The sequence below is a fragment of the Rhipicephalus microplus genome, chromosome 3 (genome assembly GCF_043290135.1).
Source record: "Rhipicephalus microplus isolate Deutch F79 chromosome 3, USDA_Rmic, whole genome shotgun sequence".
Classification (NCBI taxonomy): Eukaryota; Metazoa; Arthropoda; class Arachnida; order Ixodida; family Ixodidae; genus Rhipicephalus; species Rhipicephalus microplus.
The window spans coordinates 196611308-196634219 of NC_134702.1; the positions used below are offsets into that span (position 1 = coordinate 196611308).

The window sequence follows — 22912 nt, forward strand, 5'->3', positions numbered from 1 at the left end:
TGCCACCTCTCGTTTAGTCCTTGGAATGTCCGCTGGATGGCGGTGCTTCTATATGGGGAATATATGATAAAAAGATGCGAGATGGTGGGACTTGGAGTGTTGAATAGATGAACGAACGGACACACAAACAGATGCATGGATGGACGCATCAACGGACGCAGGGGTGGATGCATGAAAGAACGCAGGGATGGGCGCACAAACAGTCGCATGGACGGTCACACAGACGGACGCATGGACGGACGAATGCTTCGCCCCACTCTCCATCATTCACTCCGTGGATATGCTGCCAGTTTTGTAACTATACTTAATTGCACGTGAAAAAACCTCGTGTGGCGTAAAATTTCAAAAACACCTAGTAATTTTTGCCTCACAATCATGACCTGGTTTTGGCTCGTGAAATTATTATATTTAACAGCTCTTTCTTTATTTAAAGTGGAATCTTTCTCTATTTAAAGTGGAAGCAAACTTGCGTCTTCGTACGAAGACGCACGTTTGCTTCCAGGTCCGACCGACCGTGTTTCCATGAGGCAGAATGCAGAAGGACCCACGTCGATGAATTTCGAAGCACGGTAATGAATCCCAGATGGTGAGAATGAATTGGCACCTCCGACAACACCGTCTGTCCTTAAGGTATCATGTTTCTGACATGGAAAACCCGGAGTTATTTTCTATTCATGACTCAGCACGTTGTCGCTCTACCTGTCTCTCTCCAAGTTGGAGAATCATTCTGAAGAAAATGTTGTACTTGCGTTAAATTAGAACACAAAGCGAGAAAAAATTCTGAAACAAAGAGAACTGTGAACTAAAAACGATTTTTTTTCTTTTTAGTTGAAAATTCATTGCAGAAGGCCGAGATAAATATCAAGCGAGGGCTGCGAAAAAAAAGAACACCAAGCATGGGGCACTTGTCGAACCAATAGGAATCGGGGTCACTGAAACACCATATTGACGCCTCCTTGAGGCGGTAATCACATCCATTCAATGTAGAGCATTGCTTAGAATCTGGCTGACCTGAAAACCGATACTAGGCCAGGTAACCTGGTTTTCAAGCCGGGACTGCGGCGGCCTTGGTCCTGAAGCTCCAGGCTTAGGGCAAGCCCCGGGATAGAGGTGGTGGGCTCGAGTCGCACCGGGTTCTCCCTTTGCTCAGTTTGTTTGTTTACTTTTCATTTTTTGTTTATGAATACGTTACAGACCCCGAAAGAGGCAAAGGTTGAGGAGGCATACCGTACGACTTGATGGGTTATACGTTGCATGCATGTACACATTAAATATTTACATACATCCAGCAAGTTCCATATTAAAAAATATAGAATAATTGAAAAACTGAAAGTAATATAACAGAGCGCTAAACAGAATCGCCAAAAAGTTCCTCAGCTTGACAATAAGTACTGCGTAGGAAATGAAAGTCATCATTTCTATACAATTAAGACACAAGCATCTCACAGTGCTAAAAAAAGACAAACAAGACAAACTTGATTGGATTGAAAACCAGCCATGCAGGAGATTTTCACCTAAAAATAATAAAGAGAATCAAACGCAGAGTATAGCAAACTCTTTTATCAACCGAAGGCAAAACGCGTCATCGCCTCCAAGCAAAGCAATGTGATCTAGTAGACAGTTGTAGATACATTTTTCTCAAGGTAATAGTTAAAATTAAAGGATTAGGTCAGGTGGGTTATTACGATTTTTTACCGACATAGCGCACACTTGTATGTTCAATATCTTGTATCCGGAAAAAAATCTTTTTGGAAGTTTGGCAAGCTATCTGAAAACGTTTTATGAGGCACAACATTTTATCTCTGCGCTTTTTACCTATGAGGCTGCTTCATAGACGGCGTGCTGATATAGATAAATTATCGCTATTATTTCCTATATATTTGCATTCGCTATTGTTCGCATTCAAAATGTTATTTCCATATCGCGCTTTAAATGTCAGCAAATAAATTGACAACCTATTAACAAAAGACAGATAACAGTGATTCGAAGCAAGGCAATGTTTTTGATTATTGCCCGGTAAGCTGAGAGAAAAGGTTTGCGCTGCGTCTCATTACAATCAATCACTATAGAGCTACGCCACTGTTGGCGTGACGTGACTTGGAAATGCACATAATTCTCAGCGTGCCCACAATATAACGTCTGAGCGTTATTTCGTCCTGTTCTGCTTTATAGTGATAGCTGCATGGTAGTGCCATAAAATAGCTGCAATGTGCAGGAATTACACTGGTTCAATAAATAAGGTTTGACACAAAGCACATTCACTTGCAAATATATCTGCCTTGAATAAAGGCAGTCTTGATTTCCTTACCGAATGATGTCTGCTCATCTTGATACACATAGTGAGCCAAAAAGAAGAGGCTCTATCGCCCTTTTATTATCAAACTGGGATGATGCCCGAAAACAGATCGAAATCTCTAAATGCACCTCCTGCAAGTCGTACGCGTGTAGCCTTATCGCCTGTACAACGTCATCAGAAAGGCTTACGTGATTGAAATATTTTAAAAACTTCGGTCTAGTTTTTACCGTGCATATAATAGATTGGTGAAATCCATAAGAAGAAGCCCTTTTACATGAGTTTCATAGATTTAATCGACAATGACACGATGTTCTGGAATAAGGAAACGAAGGGGTAAGCTCGTAAGCTATGTTCATTCTACAAAGGTCCGAAGATATGTGGTGGAAGTTTTAGAACTATGATTGGAAATCACTTCACAATTAAAAAAAACAAGATATACAGTGCGTCAAAGGTTAGTTAGTGCAACTACTTCAAGAGTTTTTTGCATTGCACAACACCCAATTCAGAGACTTGCGTGCTTTCAAATTGAAACTTTTGATAAATTGACTTTTCGCACAGTATTATGCGAAAAAAATGAACTCTGAGCTATGCCACAAAAACTTACTTCAATTTATTTCTTATAATTTCAAACCTCTCGGCATTACAAAAAAGTGGAAGTAAAAATTAGTAGCAGTGAAATAAAACAAAAAACGGCAGCAACCACTCAATAAAGATGCAATTTCTTGAGCCCTATTGACTGTATATACTAATAAGGCTGTGATGTATTGAAATGTTTCTATACCTAGCATCATGTTTTTTCTACGTTTAAGCTGTTTATATATGCGTATTTTGAAAAGCACACGTGGGGCACGGAATTCGTTATACTTTTGTCAAGGTTAGTGCCCTTAAAATGAACGTAATAAATTTTGCTATTTCCCTCTATTTCTGTTGGCATGAAACATGCTAATATGCTGGAGACGGCAGCTGAATAGTCAGAATTTTGCACAATTGGGCTTCATGGAGAGTGTGTTTAGATTTTCATAGAGAGCAAAGAGGGCGACCGCTTCATTGTTACGTGTGTTATTGCGCTTTCTGTTGAAACTGAACCTACGCTTCGAATCACATTTTTAACACATCTGCGACCAAACAGTCTTGGTTATTCCTATCGCATTTGTTAAATAGATGAAAATTACACCACTGCCGAACAACTGCTCTTAGTACCGAGTATGTCTGGTTAGCTGTTACCACAGTGAGGCCATTTCGCATATGTAGTTGCGTAGATCAAATATTACTAGTTAGTGTAGAATGCACAAACAAAACGTGGATACGTACGCCTCAAAATGAATTCTTGTATATTTTATGTTCGGGCAATACCACCTAGGAGGTTATAGGCTCGGGCCCCTGTCCAGCTCATTCTTCATTCTGACTGGGCTAGGCCATAGAGGTAAAATTTTTAAGGGTGAAACATCTTGAAGGTCTAGGCTGGATGCCTGTTGTCACGGCTAAAGTATATCGGCAATGCTCGGGTAAATTATGATATAATCGAAACATATGTGAGACACACACAAGAAAAAGAGTTTAATAGGAGACGAATATCAATTTTAACAATAAAACACCTACACGGGCTAACCGTTTATATCGGTCAGCGACTTCAACGTGGACATGAACCTTAACAACTTGCTTTGCCGCCGAGCGGTTAGGTTACTGCATGTGAGTCAATTATTTTATAATATATTGGTCTACCCTCTAGAAAATTGTAGTTTCCGAGCCGTACAATGCCAAGAACTGCGCCCACTTATCTTGATGCACTGCGTCGATATGCGTGGATATTTTTTCTCGGATTAAGGCTGGGCCCGGGCGTTGCTTTTGAGCCACGGGTGCGGGTTGCTTAAGGTGGGTTAGCTTCAACAAGTGCCGGGCTTAGGCTAGGTCCGGCCCTACCCGAAAATCACGGTTCGTGCAGTGCTCTAGTTTAATATTTCATTTTGAACAGTCGATGTCAACCGAAGGAGTCGGCATGAAGGGGTCTCTACAATATTATTCACTGATATGAGTCAAGATTTGTGAATTGAATCAACCTCTTAGTGTATTTAGTGTTGGTATTAGTATTTTGGGTGCAGGCCTGTCACGAGGAATTTCTCTCGGGGAAGCTCGGGGGATAAGGATCACTTGCCGAAGGCCGCCACCAATTAGAACTTTCCTATTTGCACGAAAGTACACGGCTCGCCGAAAGTTCCTCGGCCACTATCCCAGTTATTCCTAAGGCAACGTGGCCTGAAAACCTGGTATGTGTGACACGGGACTGAAGCGAAAGGTCTCATGACTTACGCAACAAATATATGACGCTATTCTCGTATTGGTCTGTTCATCGTATTCCTATAAAAATAAGGTCCTCACAAAAATTTTCGTATCTGGCGGACTCACAGCAGATAGATAGATAGATAGATAGATAGATAGATGGATAGATAGATAGATAGATAGATAGATAGATAGATAGATAGATAGATAGATAGATAGATAGATAGATAGATAGATAGATAGATAGATAGATAGATAGATAGATAGATAGATAGATAGATAGATAGATAGATAGATAGATAAGGTCCAAGTGGTTCGGCTCACTAAAAATGCCTCGTATTGAAAAATTAGGTGCACCGGTGTGGACTAAAAACAGTGGCCTGTTGAAGGACTGAAATTACAGACTGAAAACATGTGAGCTTTTTCGCGATCAAGGTATGGAACACTCTGCCTCTTTAGATTAAAACTTCATTCTTATTAAATTTCTTTAAACATTCAGTTTGCCTTTACCCTAATCGATTTTTTTAATTTCTAAATTATGTGTAGTTACTGTGCTGCCGTTTTTTGCCATGCATCTCAAGTTTTATTTATCCGCTTTCATTATTTTCTTCTTTTTGTGAAGTAAATATTTGTTTAAACTCTAAAAGATTGCATTGTTGCACTTTGTTAGGTTTTCTTTATGAATTTAATATTTGTGTTTAAATGTCTATTATTCTAAATGTAATTGCATACAACAATGCCACTCCTTGTATTTTGTGCGCATATTCGCGCCTATCTTGCGCGATTTCGCTCCTGCTTTTATTTTCTTCATTTATAACCTATCAAGAGATCCCATTGCAGTATTCACACTAAGGGATTTTTTTCTGTATATAACTCTTCACCCAAATGCGCTCAGTAAACTGAAACTGAAAACACTGAAAACAGAAAACTTTATATGTTATTTGCCATTCCCTGCAGAATAACTGCTTCTTCACTCCAAAAAAAAAATAGCACGAACGATTGACGCTGCTATCTTATATACGCAGAATATGGATACCCAGAAATTCGGATGCGATGTTTCTCTTAGCGTTGACAAATGAGTCACATGTGCGCCTCTTACCGAAAGCCAAGTGGTGGCTTTCAAAAACGCTTGCATGTTCGTTTCTCGTAACGCTACTCTGGCCTTGTGCTGCCGACTACGAGAGGGATCAAATATCTACCCACTCGGCTTTTAGTCTTGAGCGCTCATGAGTAAGTAATGATATAAAACGATAACCGCGTTTCTATCAGTGCACGCTTTAAAAGGCAATCATCGCACACCCTCCATGGTTAAGAGGCCCAAAATTCGATACCGAGCACACTCGTCTTTGTACCAAGTCATGAAATCGAAGGTGTTACATGAGAATTGTTTAGCAGATAAACTGTTCAATGACCGGTGCTTTCAACAGCAATCTAATAATCTGTTTCCATTGTGTTCGCAATGACAATAGGTCGACTACAAGCACAAAAAAAGATGCTCCAAGTTCTCATACGTCACATCCTGAAGGTCCACGCACTATCTTACTAACGGAGACTCAAGTTTGTCACCCTGCACGGTTTCATTGTCTATTTTTCAACAATTGTTAACAAAATATTTGCTCATAAGAAGAATGTGTAGAAAGGAAGACAATACTTCATTGGCACGCAATCCAAACAATGGGGCTGTGTTACGTTCATTGAAAGCAAGATAGTACTTTAAAAATCACCCTAACGAGAATGAAAGACTAGCCACAGCAGCTGCAGTAATCGCTCAAGATGGGTCTAATAGTAATCCTTCAGTAGCTTCAACTGACAAGCTACTTTCTTTCTCTGACTTACACTGGCGCTCTTCTTCTTGACCAGGCTTCTACTCCATTGTTACTATTTTGAGTGCTTGCTCGTGTTATTTTCGTAATTAGAAGGAGGAGTTCATTATCAAATGTCGTGTCTTTTTTTGCACGCCGTCGTTTTCCATAAATTGTTGGTTCAGATTGAAAGTTTGTTAGATGTAAACAGTGTTCGTCTTCGCTCGTCTCATTTTCTGGCAACTTTCTTTGAGCTCTAATCAATCCTGCATTGGAATTCCAACTGACCTGTACCCAAACATTGTCACAGTATTTGCTTCGCAACATCTATCATATCATATCATATATACGTGCTAATATAATTTCTTGTTATCACTTATACAGAGTATTTTTAAAGACGATTGTCTTTCTTGGGGACATTCGACGCAAAACTTTTTGTGTCTGTCTGTCTATCTCTACATTTGTCTGTTTGTCTACTCTTACCAGCTTCGGGTACTTGAAACTGCCGACCCCATCCGCAGTGACCACCAATGTTTCTCAAGGTGGAGCGTTTATGTTTGTGCAATTGTGAATTAAAAAGCAATTATTGCGCATGTCTGGGGACCATAACAACACGCATATATTCTGCATATGAATCTCTCGCTATAAAACTTTTACATAAGTAATTTTAAGGACCGTAGCGCTTATCACGCTGCGGTTACCATGCAACGCTTGCACGGAACGGGAAGTGTTTCCAACGCTTTGCTATGACGAGATGGTGGTGGCACCTACCCGTCACCTCGCGTTTTACACCTTATCACCGCTGAGACGTGCGCGCGCGCCTACGCGCTTTGTTTTCCAAAAGAAACTGCCAGATGGCGCTCATGGCTCACGTGTGAAATGACTTGACGCACTCGTGAGCCTCCGCTGCCCGCTCGAGGCATTCTAAGGCAGCGCCTCCGGAATACCGTTCACCTATTTCCTTGCGCAGAAGATCAAATAATTGTTTTGTTCACTCTCTCCGCCCGCAAGACTATCGTCTTTCGTATCTGCATGTAATCTTTGCATATTATATGCAGATACGAGGCCAATTTATTTTTAGACAATGTAAACTTTTTTGTGCTTTTATAACGAGAGCCAGTCTGCACTCGTTTCGCCAACCTATCCTATGTTTAGAAGGAATGCTTTGCGATAACTAAAATGTCATTGGCGACAGTAGTTAAGTAAAACTTGTTGACTCTAGAATTATTTGTTTGAGGGCACTTATTTATATTACAAAGGTTTATTGTGTGACCTCTTTTTTATCTATGTTTTTTTCACTAGAATAGCAAAGGTTGAACAGACTTCGAAACATGCATAATCGAACTTCATTGACGAAGTGCCAATTGATTGCAGAACCTATATTTTTGTCTTTTTTTGGTGGTCGTCGTCACTGTATATGAAATGTCAATGTTAGCCTCTAGAGCAAACTTTAGCTTTTGCGTTCGTCCACTGGACAGGTATGTGCTACTAGTCTGAAATAAACTCTGAAATAGTCATGAAATAAAGTCTGAAATAGTCATGGTAGCGCGAATAGGCTGAATAATCTTGTTTTCAGAACACCGCGTAAACCATAACATATTTCGCTAGAAGAGCGAAGTCACCAAAGGCCGCTTGCACACCACTTCTGCGGCGCAGAAGCAGCACCTTTTTGTTGTCGTCATCTTTTGAGCTCGTGAGGAAGCGGCTGCTTCGCAGTAGTGAAATGCGTTTGTTTGGCGTACGCATGCAGCAGGTGCATTGCAGCAGGTATGTCAAGTGCTGCTCTTTTGCTTTTTTTTGGCATGCGCTGCAAACAACACGCTGCCTAAACACAAAACGCTTATGCAATCGCAACTGCTCAGCTTCAGAGTACCTTCTGTAAGTTTAAGCAGTGCAGGCGACACCAGCGACGCAACTACGCAAAAAGTGGTAATTAAAATACATGCAATGCTTTAGTTAACTCCTCACGTTAGGTATCTTGCTTTATATTGATCATGAATAATATTCGCATTCGCTTTTGCGCTGATGACCGTCACCGTTCTTGATTACAATGCGAGTGACTGTATGCAAAGAATATACATGAAAGAGATACCTTACAAGCTGCTTATAGCGAATGCGTTAGTGCAACGCACTTGCCTGACCTATAGAACAGAGATCGTGTCACAGGTGAAAGAGTTTTACCGACAGGATATTCAAGAAGCAGCAATTTTTGTGGTACCAATTTTCAGTGACACACGTGGCTTCGCAATATTAGTTAGCCAACGCCCCAACTGGTTCCTTAAAGCAACAAGTCATATTTGGTGCAATATCCTTGGTGCACGTGCATGCGCAAATGATTCTACCTGGGCGGTATAACGTATACAACGTCCTGACCAACGCAAGCTCACATAACGGCTAATGTGACATAGTGACGACTAATCGAACCATTATCTCGGGGTAATGCTATCTTAGGAGCACGGATGCTTGGGCAAGCTGGCATCACATTACGAAATAAACAGTGCGGAAAACGAGGACAGGCAAAAAAAGAGAGAGGACACCACGAGAGCTGACTTACGATTGTAATTTATCGAAAAAAGAGGCGAAAGAAGTAAACCACATTGGGTTGATTGATTAATTGATTTGTGGGGTTTAACGTCCCAAAACCACAATTTGATTATGAGAGACGCCGTAGTGGAGGGCTCCGGAAATTTCGACCACCTGGGGTTCTTTAACGTGCGCCCAAATCTGAGCACACGGATCTACAACATTTCCGCCTCCATCGAAAATGCAGCCGCTGCAGCCGGGAATCGAACCCGTGACCTGCGGGTCAGCAGCCGAGTACCTTAGCCACTAGACCACCACGGCGGGGCTAAACCACATTGGGTGGAGCACGTGCACAATCACTCGTATAGACGGTCACCAAATCCTGCGAAAGAACACCAACAAATTCCCTGATGTATATCATGAGGCTTCTGCAAAAGATTGAAGTAATTATCCAGAAAATTGAGAGAATGTTAATGGACACTTGCCTCACCCTATTTTTGAATAGAAAGACTTCGATTATCCTCGAGTAAGTATATCGTTGTATGTAAAAGCGACACAATTGTCTGATAGCCGTGGTTCAAACCCACATCAATTGCAATGTAGCGGAAGGTGGGAGTAAGCCGTACCTTTTAGCGAACTGTCGTCCTCTCTAAACCTTTTATACCAGCACCAGGCCGGTCGTCTTATATACCACCAGCCACACGCAAATCAATTGTGGTACACAGTCCGCACTATTCAGGGCACAAAGTGCACGCAATGTTTCGCCTTACATCGAGCGCTTTTTACACGCTCATCAGTTCTGAAGTGCATCTTCAAAGCAGCACACATAGCTCTTAGCTTATTCCGTGTTCAAAAAAAGCACGTCGACTTCGTGTCGGCTGGTCACTTTTTTCAAGCAGTGCAAAAACTCTTGAATATGTGAAAGAAGACCGAGGGCCGTTTTTTGGATTGATTGATATCTGGGGTTTAACGTCCCAAAACCACCATATGATTATTAGAGACGCAGTAGTGGAGGGCTCCAGAAATTTAGACCACCTGGGGTTCTTTAACGTGCACCCAAATCTGAGCACACGGGCCTACAACATTTCCGCCTCCATCGGAAATGCAGCCGCCGCAGCCGGGATTCAATCCCGCGACCTGCGGGTCAGCAGCCGAGTACCTTAGCAACTAGACCACCACGGCGGGGCGGTTTTTTAGATTGGCTTGTTTACCTGCTTGTCGTTGCTTTGCATATTGTAGGTGAAATTTGGAACGTTCTGAGCAGCGGAAGCACTTCCACAAATTGGATACCTTCCATTTATCAACTTATCTCCTTATCAACACTATTGCACGAGGTGCTCGCAGGACCTGCTAACAGTGGAATGAATACACCACACCACAATGGCATTTCTCACGACTTTGGAATGAAAGAGAGATAGAGAGAGAAAACATTTATTGAGTTAAGCTTGTGAGTGAAGGTGGAAGGATCCCTTATTCCAAGAACCCTGTGGCCTGGACAGCCAGCCGTGCTTGAGCCACGAGTTGACGCTGCTCGACCAGGTCCGGCTGGGAGATGACAGCCTCCCACGCTTCACTGAGGAGTTCTTTGTCCACATCTAGTGCTGCTTGCAACTTTGGGACGCTTACTTTGCACTGCAGTTGGAGGTGTGCCAGAGTGTCTGCCACATTGCAGTGAAGGCAGATGTAGCTGTACGACGTCGGCCTCATAAGGTGCAATAGTGATCCGTGGGTAAACGTGTTGCTTTGAAGGTGCCTGTAGACAGTGCATTGGTCTCTTGTGACTTTTGGATGTGGTGGAAGTATGAAAACGTTCGGGTCGATAATGTTGCAGTATTGCATGATATGTTAGCGGTACGGGTTCACTTGCCTCTGTTTCTGTTGTTGAGAGGAAGGTGCTTCGGATCTCGTACGGGAATGCCCGGTTGACGCATTCGCGGGCTGCGGTGTGTGCCGCTTGATTTCCCTCGAGACCTTCGGGACCCGCAATCCAGACGATGCATGTGTAAGGGGGGGGGGGATCGCCCATGCGTTTTAGTAGGCTAATCGCCAGCGTGGAAACCCTGCCTTTCAGGTAGTTTCGTGGCGCTGTTTGTGAGTCGGTAAAGACAACGATGGGTATTTACAAGCTCACAAAATTTTGTATCTGGTGTAGGCACTTTTGTATTTGTGTAAAGCAGCATGAATGAACGAATAGCATGAGAATGTGGAGAAGTGCTTCAGAGGTGTATTCACTACAAAACACGTGTTTCTCAATTTTGTCTAAAGTGCTGTGCTATATATCTGATTAAAAACTTTTAAATTGCTTGCAAGATGGTGAATTACTCAAGAGTCTCAAAATGTAAAGAATTACGAAAGAGTATAATTCTCAGTAAAACAGTTTCTTGATGTCTCTGCGGGCCAAATAACATGCATAGGCCTTTGTATTCGTTTGTAAAAACACCAAAGACCAAACAGGGTGGCATATTTCGCAAACACCAGGCTAATATACACAGTGCAATAGCATACGAACGCGTTAAGACTAAAAAAGGCGTTTCTGCGGCAGATGTTTTTACGATGTTCTCGCACCGGTGATGAAAACCCAACGCTAATTTTGCCTTGAAATGGTACTCATAAGTAACATCGCTAACGCGTTACTTGGAAGAGAAAAACCGAGCTAAATAAATATCGATGCTGGTAGCTTATCAGCTAATGCACCACGCTGCTAAGCTCCAGTGTACGGGTTTGAATAAATGGCATGACAGCAACATTTAGTAGGAGGCGAAGTGGAAGAACACTCGTTTACGCAGTTTGAAAAGAACAACTGCAGGTGGTCAAATGTAGTGCTCGCATGTAACGTAAAAAAATGTTCCTGGGGTTAGAGTGTTCAAGAATACTTTAAACATGTTAGTATGTGCGTTTGTCTGTGTGTATGTATGTGTGAACATAAACAACTGAAAAAAAAATCAGAGGAGAGAGGAGTTGTACCCACCAAGTACTCCCTTCCTCCAAGAACTCCCCCTACCTGTGGATTTGGCAGTGGTCCCATATCTCCGAACACAACGTATTTCTAATTGTTGTCGTAGTTTGCCCGCACATCAGAAGTTATATATTGCTATTATTTGCCTTTAGCAGTGCGAGAGTAGCGTCCTTAATAGCATTGCACGGTCGCACGTTAGAAAGAGCGTGCCGGTAAAACCTGTATTCACGTACACTGCGCGCACACATCGGGTAGAAGCATGCGCAAAATAAACTGCGATAAAATTGTTAATTTGGAGCTCGGTATGGTCTACCACCCAAGTCCGCATGGAGGAAAACGAAATTCCAAACGTCATTAACGGTCGGTAGACGTGGTAGGACGACCTTGTAGCTTGCGTCTTCACCAGGAAACGGGGTTGATGATCCTCATCTTGTGGCCGATACGCTGTTCCCAACAGAGAGCATTTTCGAACACAACCATGCAGTGCGGCTTCTTCTTCTTCTTCTTCTTCTTCTTCTTCTTCTTCTTCTTCTTCTTCTTCTTCTTCTTCTTCTTCTTCTTCTTCTTCTTCTTCTTCTTCTTCTTCTTCTTCTTCCTACTTCTAGGAAATGTGCTGTTAAACGACCTGCAAACTTGCGAACTGACCGTTCAATTTCTGTTTTTTTTGTTGCTTACTCCAGATAGACGGGATCTGCACCTGCTACTACGATTGGCACAATTATTAAACGAAAAAGAGCGCTGCTTGTAATTATTGCCACTGTGATTATGGCAACAGCACTATTTGTTGGTTACAACTCACAACCACGACAAAAAAAAACGAAGTGGACTGAGAAGCAGGTACAGTTTACCAGTAGTTACTATCAAGTTTATTATATGTTTTTGCACGTACTAAAGGGCGAGATCTGCTCAGACCTAATGAAACTTCTAGGCTCATTTGATAGATACGCCCGCACAAGTGATTGAGTAATGAGATGTTACTCGCGCAACGAAGAGCGCAGTCGTCCCAGCGCACTGCTGTAGCTCTATCGTTAGCAACAATTATACAGAACAGCTTGGCCAAAGCGAATACAGTGTGCCGGAAACATTATGCTATCATGTTGGTTCAGTAAGCGTACGAATGGGCAGGTCTGTGTTCTCGCATAAAAGCCAGAGAAGTGCCGGCGAGATTGACCGGAGGCTATCGGGTAATCAAAACGTAGAATTGCGAGAAGTGCTGGCACCGCGTCGCATCAATATTTTTCGCTTCTTGCGCAGGCACTGTACACTATAAAAATTATTCATTTACGTTGAATAATACCACGGCTGTGCTGTATTGTGATTTTTACTCGTCGAAATGGTGTATTATGAAACCCAGAAGCGCCCAGAACACCTGTACGGTTTTGTTCGGTAGGCCTAACCTTTGGTAGAAATCATGGTGGTAGAACAGAAGGATGAAAACCAAACTCAATGGGACTCGGCTCGACGTATGCCGAAGGTAGAAGTTTTTGCATTTTAGTGTCACCCGCACTTTTTTAACTTCAAAGCACGGCTCAAGTACTTTGTTTTGCAAGAATTGCTAGAGTTGCGTTTCAAGCGTGGTGACATGAGCTCACCGCTGTATTCTGGTCTACCATTGAAAGGGGTAATTGCGAACTGGAGCTTATTTATTTGCTGCAAAATGAGCGGCGAGATAACACATTTATTGTTGCTTTCACAGTGACACTTCTAGTCTTCTAAGCATCAAAACAAAGCACCACATCGTGCATATCAAACTGATTACACGGGCACAAAATGAACACTTTCACGGCCACATTTTATGCTCCACAATAGTTCAAATAATGCTCAAGGAAGGGTCTTGAGCGGCGTTGGTTTCTTTCAACCATAAACATATTTCTCAGCGCATTACAGAGTGAAACAGTGCGAATAATTAAGTGATTTCACATACTGCCATCTGCTTTTTCATCTTGCCACTATCATTCTCCGAGCTTCCATCACGCCACCGTCATCCACCTTGTTAACCAAGCCATCTACCAAACACGTTTTCAATCGCCAACTTGCATCAGCCGGCATTTTCCACTGTCGCCATCATTGGCTTACCACTATTTATTTTCCACTCTCGCCTTGATCAGCCCTCATGACCACTACGACTTCCACTATGTTCAGCATTATTTTACCATATCCGCCAACGATAACCAGCATCCACCAAACCTGAATTTTCAATGGAGCAGCTTGAGACGCCACCAAAATGGTATGATGGTACTGCATGTGATACAGAGAATGGTACTATTTCACTTTGAATTCCGGACCAGGTTACGAGTATACAAGAGGAACACCGAACATGTTGAAGCAATACTGCACCGCAGCACCATTAGCTAAAGAAACGGAAGCAATACAACAAAACACTTGAATTTTTTGACCTCGTTTCCATAAATGGCTGGGTGCTGCGCAGCAAATCTGCATAATTTGCGAAGAGAGCGTTCTACCAGAGTAACCAATTGAAAGTCCCTTAAGCCACAGCGGCTTCAAACACGAGAAAGCCGTTTCGTTATCATCTTCGTGAATTTCACTACAGGTGCTAGCTTTTCCTCGCCACTTATAAGATCAGAAGCAGCTCTTCGCGAATCACGTGTGTAATGCTACACGTACATGGGTCCATGAGAACATGTCGGAAGACGTTCTTCTCAGCGCAGGCGTTGGAGCGGTGTCAAGTAGGTCATGCCACAGCTGCGCGTTGACATCACGCGCACCTCGCACGCTTCCCTAGCAGGTGCTCTCTCCCTCACCCTCAGCACGCTCGTCTCAGCACCCGCAGCAGCTTCTTGGTCCTGCGTGTCTCCAGAAACTTCTGAGCGTGAACTTCACTGATCACAAGGCCATGATAGTCAAGGCGAAACGCATGCCTGCGGTGGTCTAGCATCCGCGTCTCCACTCTGAAGAAACGATGACTACAAAGTTTTGCAAAACGCTTTAACGTGTCTTACACAAACCGAAACCCACCTCCTGTGTCTTTAGGTTGCGAACAAACGTTTACTGGAGAAAACGCTACACTGAGTTTTGCTTCAAACCAGTTCAGCACATTCGTCCACACCTGTTTCTACCAGGTCAACGCCGTGCGCACCCCTATTGCTTCGTATCCCTACGAGTGTCCTTAGGGAAGATGGTCCATACTTTTTTCTTCAGAACACACCTGACTGCACTTTCCTTCTAATTTTTTCAAGTAAAAAGGGGACGGAGGAAGGTGTTCCGAGCATTCCCATACCTTTACTAAGTCGGAGCTGCCACGGAGTTGTACTTAGTGCACGATTATGGCGCTCCCGGTTTCCGATGAAAAAGATGGCTGTGGACCACTCATGTTTCAATCCGAAAGCGGAGATCAAGGCTTCGATGAACACCTGTCCGATCAGGAAGAATTCTTGAATTAAAAGATGAAGACTCCAACAACGAGAGATTAATAATGGATGACGTTTTGGGATCCAGAACGGGAGCCCCACTCAAGGTAAAAGCTAGTCTGCCACCCGCATACGAAAGTTGATTACATCAAGTGCGCAATACAGGTTAAACAATAACTTTCCTTCCTTCTCTTTTATTGCGAACAAGGCTGCCTTTCAGGGAGCGCAAACATCAGCGCCTTTCTATGCGTTTGTGGTTGTCGGCGTAATATTTGATAAAAAATTCTGGCACAAAAGCGGGTCATCATATGAAGGGCGTCATCACACCTTTTTCTTGACCTGTACCACCAGGCAGTTAAACTAAATAAAGGCAATGTTGTTTATTTTCACCTAAATGATATTATACTATTAGCTTTTATGCTATTAGCTGAAATGCATTTTTAAATTTGAATTCAAGTTCTTACAGAGCGAAATTACAGGAAGAATAGCTACAATGCCAGACTAGATCTTGGGGTATTTCTTTGCGCTGGTACTTCCATTTATCAAAATGAAGCAACTTGCCTAAAACGAAGTATTTTTTAAGAGACATTGGAAATATTCTCTATCTCGAAAGGCTTCCAACGGTTCTTTTTGTGGCTCTGAATGCACTACCTAAGTGTTCTTTTTTTAACAATAAATCGCTTTGCACCGGCTTCCACCAAGAATTCAGAGACGTATTTTAGTTAAGGATAAGACATATATAAAGTGCACGCCACCACATCAAAAAGAAGCTGTTAAGGAAAATTTTCCTGCTCAGGAATGGAATGTCCGAACCAGTGGCCGTCGAAGATAAGCACCCGGTGAGGAACTGTCTGAGCTATCGAAGCTTTTTTTTTATTACTGCTGAACTATCGAGACAGATTCAAGGCTCCGGACAAACATCGCCGACTAGCGTTTCCCGTCGACTTGCGTTCTACATCTTATCACCTCCGAGACGGGCGCGCAGGGCGCGCGCGCTTTGTTTTCTAAGATAACTGCAAAATAGCGCCCACGTCTTACGTGTGACGTGACTTGATGTGTTCGTTCGCCTCCACTGCACGCTCGAGGCACTCTAATGCAGCGCCTCCAGAACACCATTCACCGATTTCCTCGCGCAGAACATCAAATAAACGTTTCGTTCACTCTGTCGAGACGCAAGACTATCGTCTTTCGACGACATTTGCCGTGTAACAACCAAATACGGTGCCAATTTTTTTCTGCTTTTCCTTCACCCAGTCTTTACACAACTCGATTCTTACACACAAATTGCTATTTCTCTCCTTAATCGACGAAGCGTTGATGAAGTGCATATCAAGTGCCAAGGTTTATTACAAACTTGGTGATGTCATCTTCTCATGGAATGCACGGTATGCTGGGTCCAAGTATATCTTAATAGTTTCTGCTACTGCGATTGTTAACTCTTGCAAGCACAATACGTTATTTTTTAAGCAAAACAGAGGAGGAGAAGAAATAAGCGTTTATTTTTCGAAACGGTGTAACGGTGTAGGTTCGGTGTCTACCTAAGGTGGTAGGTCTCCTCATGCCAGGAACCCGCTAGCCTTCGCTGCCTCCTTTGACCTGGCAACGAGATGTCGTTGTTGGTCCAGTTCCTCCAAGGCGAGCTTCGTTTTTTAATAAACGGTGATATGTTTTGCAGAAAATGAATGTATCGCAAGCAACAAAAAGATTGGCAATTTTAACTCACTAGTTATGAGGCAGTCACCTGAGGTGACCTTCATGCTCTAAGGGTATACAGGCGACTTTCGATGAAAGTACAGCTCATCATTTTCGTAGTTCTTAGCATTACCTACTAATACTACATTCTTTCCGGCCCTGTCAGCACACTAGGAACAGCACATAAGCACATACTTATATATATATATATATATATATATATATATATATATATATATATATATATATATATATATATATATTGGGTCCACCACCCATCTTGCCCTGAGGATGGTGGCAGCCGGAAGAAAACAAACGTAACATGTAACAATAAAGCCAAAACAAAGTACCGTCATCGATGGTAGATTGCCAAATGTTTTCAAATATGAGCCATTTAAAATCTGGCACGTAGAGCTCACGTGTTTCAATAGAAAAAAAATGGTTACCTGGGGTGGTCAACGTGTGGGAAAGAGGTAAATCATGATCATGAGCGTTAGTCATGGCGACGGAGATGTGCCGCCAGGCACCAACGGGGGTGCATCCGCCTTAAACAATACAATATCTGCCGAAAATCAATTCACGTTGTACAAATTCTCATACTGAAGCACTACTGTGAACACAGTTTTCACTATGGTGTTATACCGATTCATCTGAAAGAAGAATAAGTCATGTTTTTTTATTTTATTGTCTATGCTCTCATGGGCCCCAGGTACTGTGGCGAACAGTTGTCTAACAATATATTACCAATTGCAACTATGAACACGACAAGATTTTGCATTACGATAGGGTAAGGGGCGCGGTATTTGATGTCAGTGCTTGTATGGGGTAAAATAACAGTACAGCTAATGTTATTGGGGTCTACAAGCCATTATTAATGTTTATGTTATAATCAATTTGCGAAGAAGTGTTATCTAGTGGAAAGATACTAGAAGGAAAAAGCGATTTGCAAGCGTCAGGCTAACATATATTATTTGCGAGAAGGATCTGGGTCCGGAGTGGCAATGTTGATTGTAAGTTAAGTATTCGCAAACAAGATTAACAAAACATGCACTGGTGTAGTCGCAGTATTAGGGCGATACATGAGAGGTGTTATGATTATGAATTCAAAGTTGTGAATGAGGCGGAAATAGAAGAAACCTAAATAGTTCAACCATCTCTCAATTTTTCTTACTTAATTTAAGCATAATTTCATTGGTACGTCGCGGAATATTGTTAAAAAGGTAAAGATTAGATATCTGAGCATTTTTATGCACAATTAAGTAGGCATTTAAATTGCGCACTCCAATGGAGCTTGAGAGTTACATGTAGACGAAGAAAACAGCCACTGATAAAATGGTTAAATAAAAGCAATTAAGAGTACATGAAAGCTCTAGGTATTTTTGTTGTGCAGGACTGCAATTTTTACCCTACTAATATACGCATTTGATTTCATGGGCCACTGGTCGTGCACATAAGTATAGCTTCAGAACCGGATTGCGAAATTAAAACGCCATGTATTCTAGGAAACCTGGAGTTAATACAAACGGGAACCCACCCTACAAATAATAACATAGGCCCTAATCCGGCAGACGGCAAACATCGAGTGAATGTGTCCATGAATTTGCTATCGCATTGAAATATAATACACGATGGGGGACGCATGGTTTTGCATGCCACAGCCTGTCTACACGACTGATAGAGACAACAAGATGTGTGACCTGACAACGTTTGCCTAAATAAATCTATTGATCTCATAACAACGTTTCTGTTTTAGGGTACAACGTTGATACTGTGATTTAGAGAGCTGTGTAAGTTCACAATTATTTTGTGTACTTTGGGAAAAGCACACAGAAACGGTTTGCAGACAAGGTGTTCTATCCGCACACTGTGTTATTGATTGTGATTTAATATTGTTCACTTAACCGCAGGCTCCTTCAGGTGATTGCGAGCGAGGAGGAGAAACTGCTGATGTGGGTGGTGACTGTGCCGACGACGGTGAGCCGTCGGAACTTCGGTTACACTGGCACGTGATCCTAATAGCCGTTCTCATGGACTTCGGTCAGTCGGCGGCATTTCGATCATCGGGATTCATCTATGTCGCCCTCATGGATCACTTCGAAGTCGACCACGAGGCTGCATCATGGCCCGTCAGCGTTCTAGGCACAGTCGTCGACGCAGGCGGTATGTACTTCAAATTACTACCGCGCATTAAATCCGTTCTAAAAGAACCTATAGCGCTATTGATACATCCTTACAGCAAAGATGCAGATAAGAAATGTTAAGATCGAACTAGGTGGATCACGGAGTAGCCCTAATACATTTCAGGTAAGGTGATGTATAGGTTGTGTAAACGCAAGAAACGTAGTTGTAAATTGGAGGAAGCAAGTAAAAGGAAAGATAACAAAGGCAGGAATGTTAATCAGTTTCGCACAACCGGCATTCTACCTTGCGAAGAGTGAGAGTTGGGGGAAATAAAAAAAATAGTAAACAGAGAGAGAAAGAAACCACACACGCGCACGCGCACGCGCATTACGTGACAGCGCAGAGCGGCAGCCTTGTGCTGCATAAAGCACCAGTAAGAGTATACAGGCATTCGTAAATGTCTGATGGCTTTGTACACAAATAACACACAAACAGAAGCGAACTTGCCAACATGCCAAGGCGTACTAATAACAGAGGTTTGTCATTGAACGCCGCTAGAATAGTCGGCCCTCATTGAGTGGCCGCACTTAGGCTAACATCGCGCTCTAGCACTGACTGCACTTGCGCGGCGTGAATGGTGCGGAGTGAGGAAGAGGAGAGGCTCACACTACGGGAGTGACGTCAGCCCTTTTCTCACTCTTCAGTAAGGTGTACCATATGAGTCAAGCGCGCAAACACCACCTAACAGCATCCTCATAAATCAAATGAGAACGCATCTTGGACCTTAGGCAGCTTAAATAGCTGGTATATGAGGTTCAAAAATTATTAGGTGCCCGTTACGTCACCGAGTGCTCAGGTAATAGCCAACCAGGAAACGTCAATTTTCAATGAGCCAAACAATTTGGTAGTTAATGTGTTGTCATCTGCAGAATGCAGTGCCTAATTGTGTAGTTTGCTGTGGGGTCAGACGGTATAGTGGGCGGAATATGATGAATATACGGAGGAACTATAGTGGGCCACTACCCTAAGCAGAAATTATCACAGACTACTGAACTCAGAATTAGACATATATATATATATATAAAAATGACATCGAATGAGAGCAAATAATTGCTACGAGAAAATCCTCACGTGTTTTCACTGAGTCAATAATGTTTCATATTTAAATTCAGAAGGCAACACCCACAAAACGGTTAGTGCAGCCGAATGCAATTTGTCAGCAATGCGTTTTTCTGGGAAGAGACCCAAATCCTGGTCTGATTCTAGAGCAATTTATTGGACTGGCTACCACGTAGCGTTGTAAAACTATCGGTAAATGGACTATCGATAGCATGGATAGACTTTAAAAACTATCGATTGTGCAAGAAAACTAGAAATAACATCGATATCATTAAACTATCAACTTTTTGCTGATAGTGCAAGTGGCAGCACCATTGCTGGAGTTGCTACAAAAAATACCATTGTTAGTGCCGTGAATAACGCTGTTTTTGGCTGGGGATACTGCCTGATCTTTTACTGCAGCATTTTATCAGCAATACTCGGCTCGGTTATACGAATAATGATGATGATGTGTGGGGTTGAACGTCCCAAAACTACCATATGATTATGAGAGACGCCATTATGAAGGGCTCCGGAAATTTTGACCTCCTGGGGTCAGTTATACGGAATCCTTTGGTCAAATAAATAAAAATATTAACAAATAATATTTAGTAATAATAAACTATTGAATTATTAAAATACCGGATCATTTTTCGTCGAAAGTAATTAGTTACAACTTATAATTACCAACTTCGTTTGTGATATATTTATGTTGTGACGCGATAACACTACAATTACTACTTGATATTAGAACGCGCATTCGCCATTTAAATTTGAAGCCACACAATGCCGCCATATGGAACGACCTCCTTTTTACCGAAGATAAAACGCTAAACTTAATTCTGTTGTTCTTTGAAGCATTCGGGTGAAAGGAAAGGGGCATGTTAGTTTTCTTGTCTTTCATCCCACTCTTCCAGCATTACCTTTCACGAGGCACACGCGGAGCGATGTTTATGCATCTATCAGTTACCATTGTTGATTTTGTATTATCGAAAAGGCTATAATTCATCCTATTGATAACACTAGCCTTCTTTTACAATCAATATTTCAATAGTCGCTTAACTATAACTAGCATCGATAGGGCTATCGATAGTTCTGCATGATTACTACGGGAGTGTGACTGGTTTTCATGAAATCATCCCGTGCGATTCCTAACTTTATTGGGAGAACTTTTCGCGCTTTTATCTGGTTGCAATTGGCCAGCTAGATCGAGGCTAATATAGTGGAGTGGTGTCGCGGAGATAAAGGTTGATTACTGAAGAGCAAGTAGGGCTGTCAATTCAAATGCAGGCCTTCTAAGTGGACATTTTTCCACATTTTTCTACCATTTTTCTACCATTGGATATCACTTTGTACATTTTCTTATGCGTTTGTCTTAAGATATTCTTTTAATAGTGTTAGAAATAGTTCCTTTGAAAGTGTTTATTACAAGGCGTGCTGCCAGTGGCACTTAAAGCTCTTTTTTTCTCATGCAGGTATCTTAGCAGGACCACTGTGCCAGTGGTTCGGTGCCGCTGCTACACTGAGAGCTGGAGCCCTGGTGACTGCAGTGGGAGTAATGGCTTCTGCATTTGCACCAGATATCCCGTGGATGACAGTTACACTGGGCGTCATTCACGGTGAGCATTATTTCAAAATCAATGAAAGGCGCGGTAACAAGCAGTGAGCAGGAACACCGACAGTGACATGAACACCCTAAGCCTACATCAGCGAGTGCTCTGAGTACATTTGTCTGACCGCACATTCTCAGGCGAAGTGTACCGGCTAAAGGGTTTCTCGCCAATAAATAGTGCTGCTTAAACTTCATCAGTCATTACATTATTACTCTTACAAGATTATGCTACTTACATCAATACTATCCCTAAATAATAAGAAATCTAATTACGTCTTCTTTAAGCCAGTTAATAAGCCCTGTGACACAGAGCTTACGCTAACGTATCAGGGCACCGTCTTGGAGCGCGTAAAATGTCAGAAATTTTTAGGCGTATGGTTTGAAAAAAGCATGTCGTGGAATACACACATCAATAATTTCACTTCAGAGCTAAGCAGAGCCGTCGGTGTAATATTTAAACTATCCCATTTAATTCCTATACATCTAAAAAAGGCGATATATTACGCGCATTTCTACTCCCGCTTATCTTATTGCACACTTGTTTGGGGTACAATAACAACCACTAATTACTACGAACTAGAAACAATGCAAAAGAAAGTGTTCAGACTTTTCGAGAACTAGTTTGCTGAGCCAAAAGACTTACCCACACATCCTTTATTTGTTAAGTATAATTTGCCTAAAGCAACCAAATTATAATATTATAAACTCCTCCTGCACATACAGAAACATGATCTGATAGACATGGCACATGCAACATCAAGACGTTATCCACTACGTAATACACAGACATCAATACCCAGAACACGTACGAACTACGGAAGGTCAGCCCTCACTTATCAAATACCTGCACTAATAAATCGTGTATCTTCACAAATAAATTTTGATATACCATTCCATAGATTTAAAAAAACAAATAACACTTTTCCTATTAAATGACTGTGCAGCCGTTACAGCATAACCTCATTAACTCTCACTGCACCACTGTTCTTGCATTGCGTTTTTTATACGTTCAAACGTTTGCATTTTCGGTATGTGCAGTTATCCTAGTTATATAGGTGCATTTTAATTTCTGACGCATTTCTCTGTTGCATTCGTTTCGCTGTATCTGTGGATTTTTGTTGTACCTCCTTATATCTACTTCGCTATGTATCGATGCTATTATATCTT

General features: G+C 42.1%; 1 protein-coding gene across 1 annotated transcript in view; it reads left to right on the top strand.

Annotated features, from left to right (window-relative positions):
* LOC142803093 (monocarboxylate transporter 12-B-like) overlaps positions 1-22912 on the top strand; it is a 49486-nt gene that overhangs the window by 20477 nt on the left and 6097 nt on the right. The window contains exons 2-3 of the mRNA XM_075888198.1: positions 18822-19074; positions 21609-21752. Coding sequence (XP_075744313.1) covers positions 18822-19074; positions 21609-21752 — 397 coding nt within the window. The remainder of the gene's footprint in view (positions 1-18821; positions 19075-21608; positions 21753-22912) is intronic.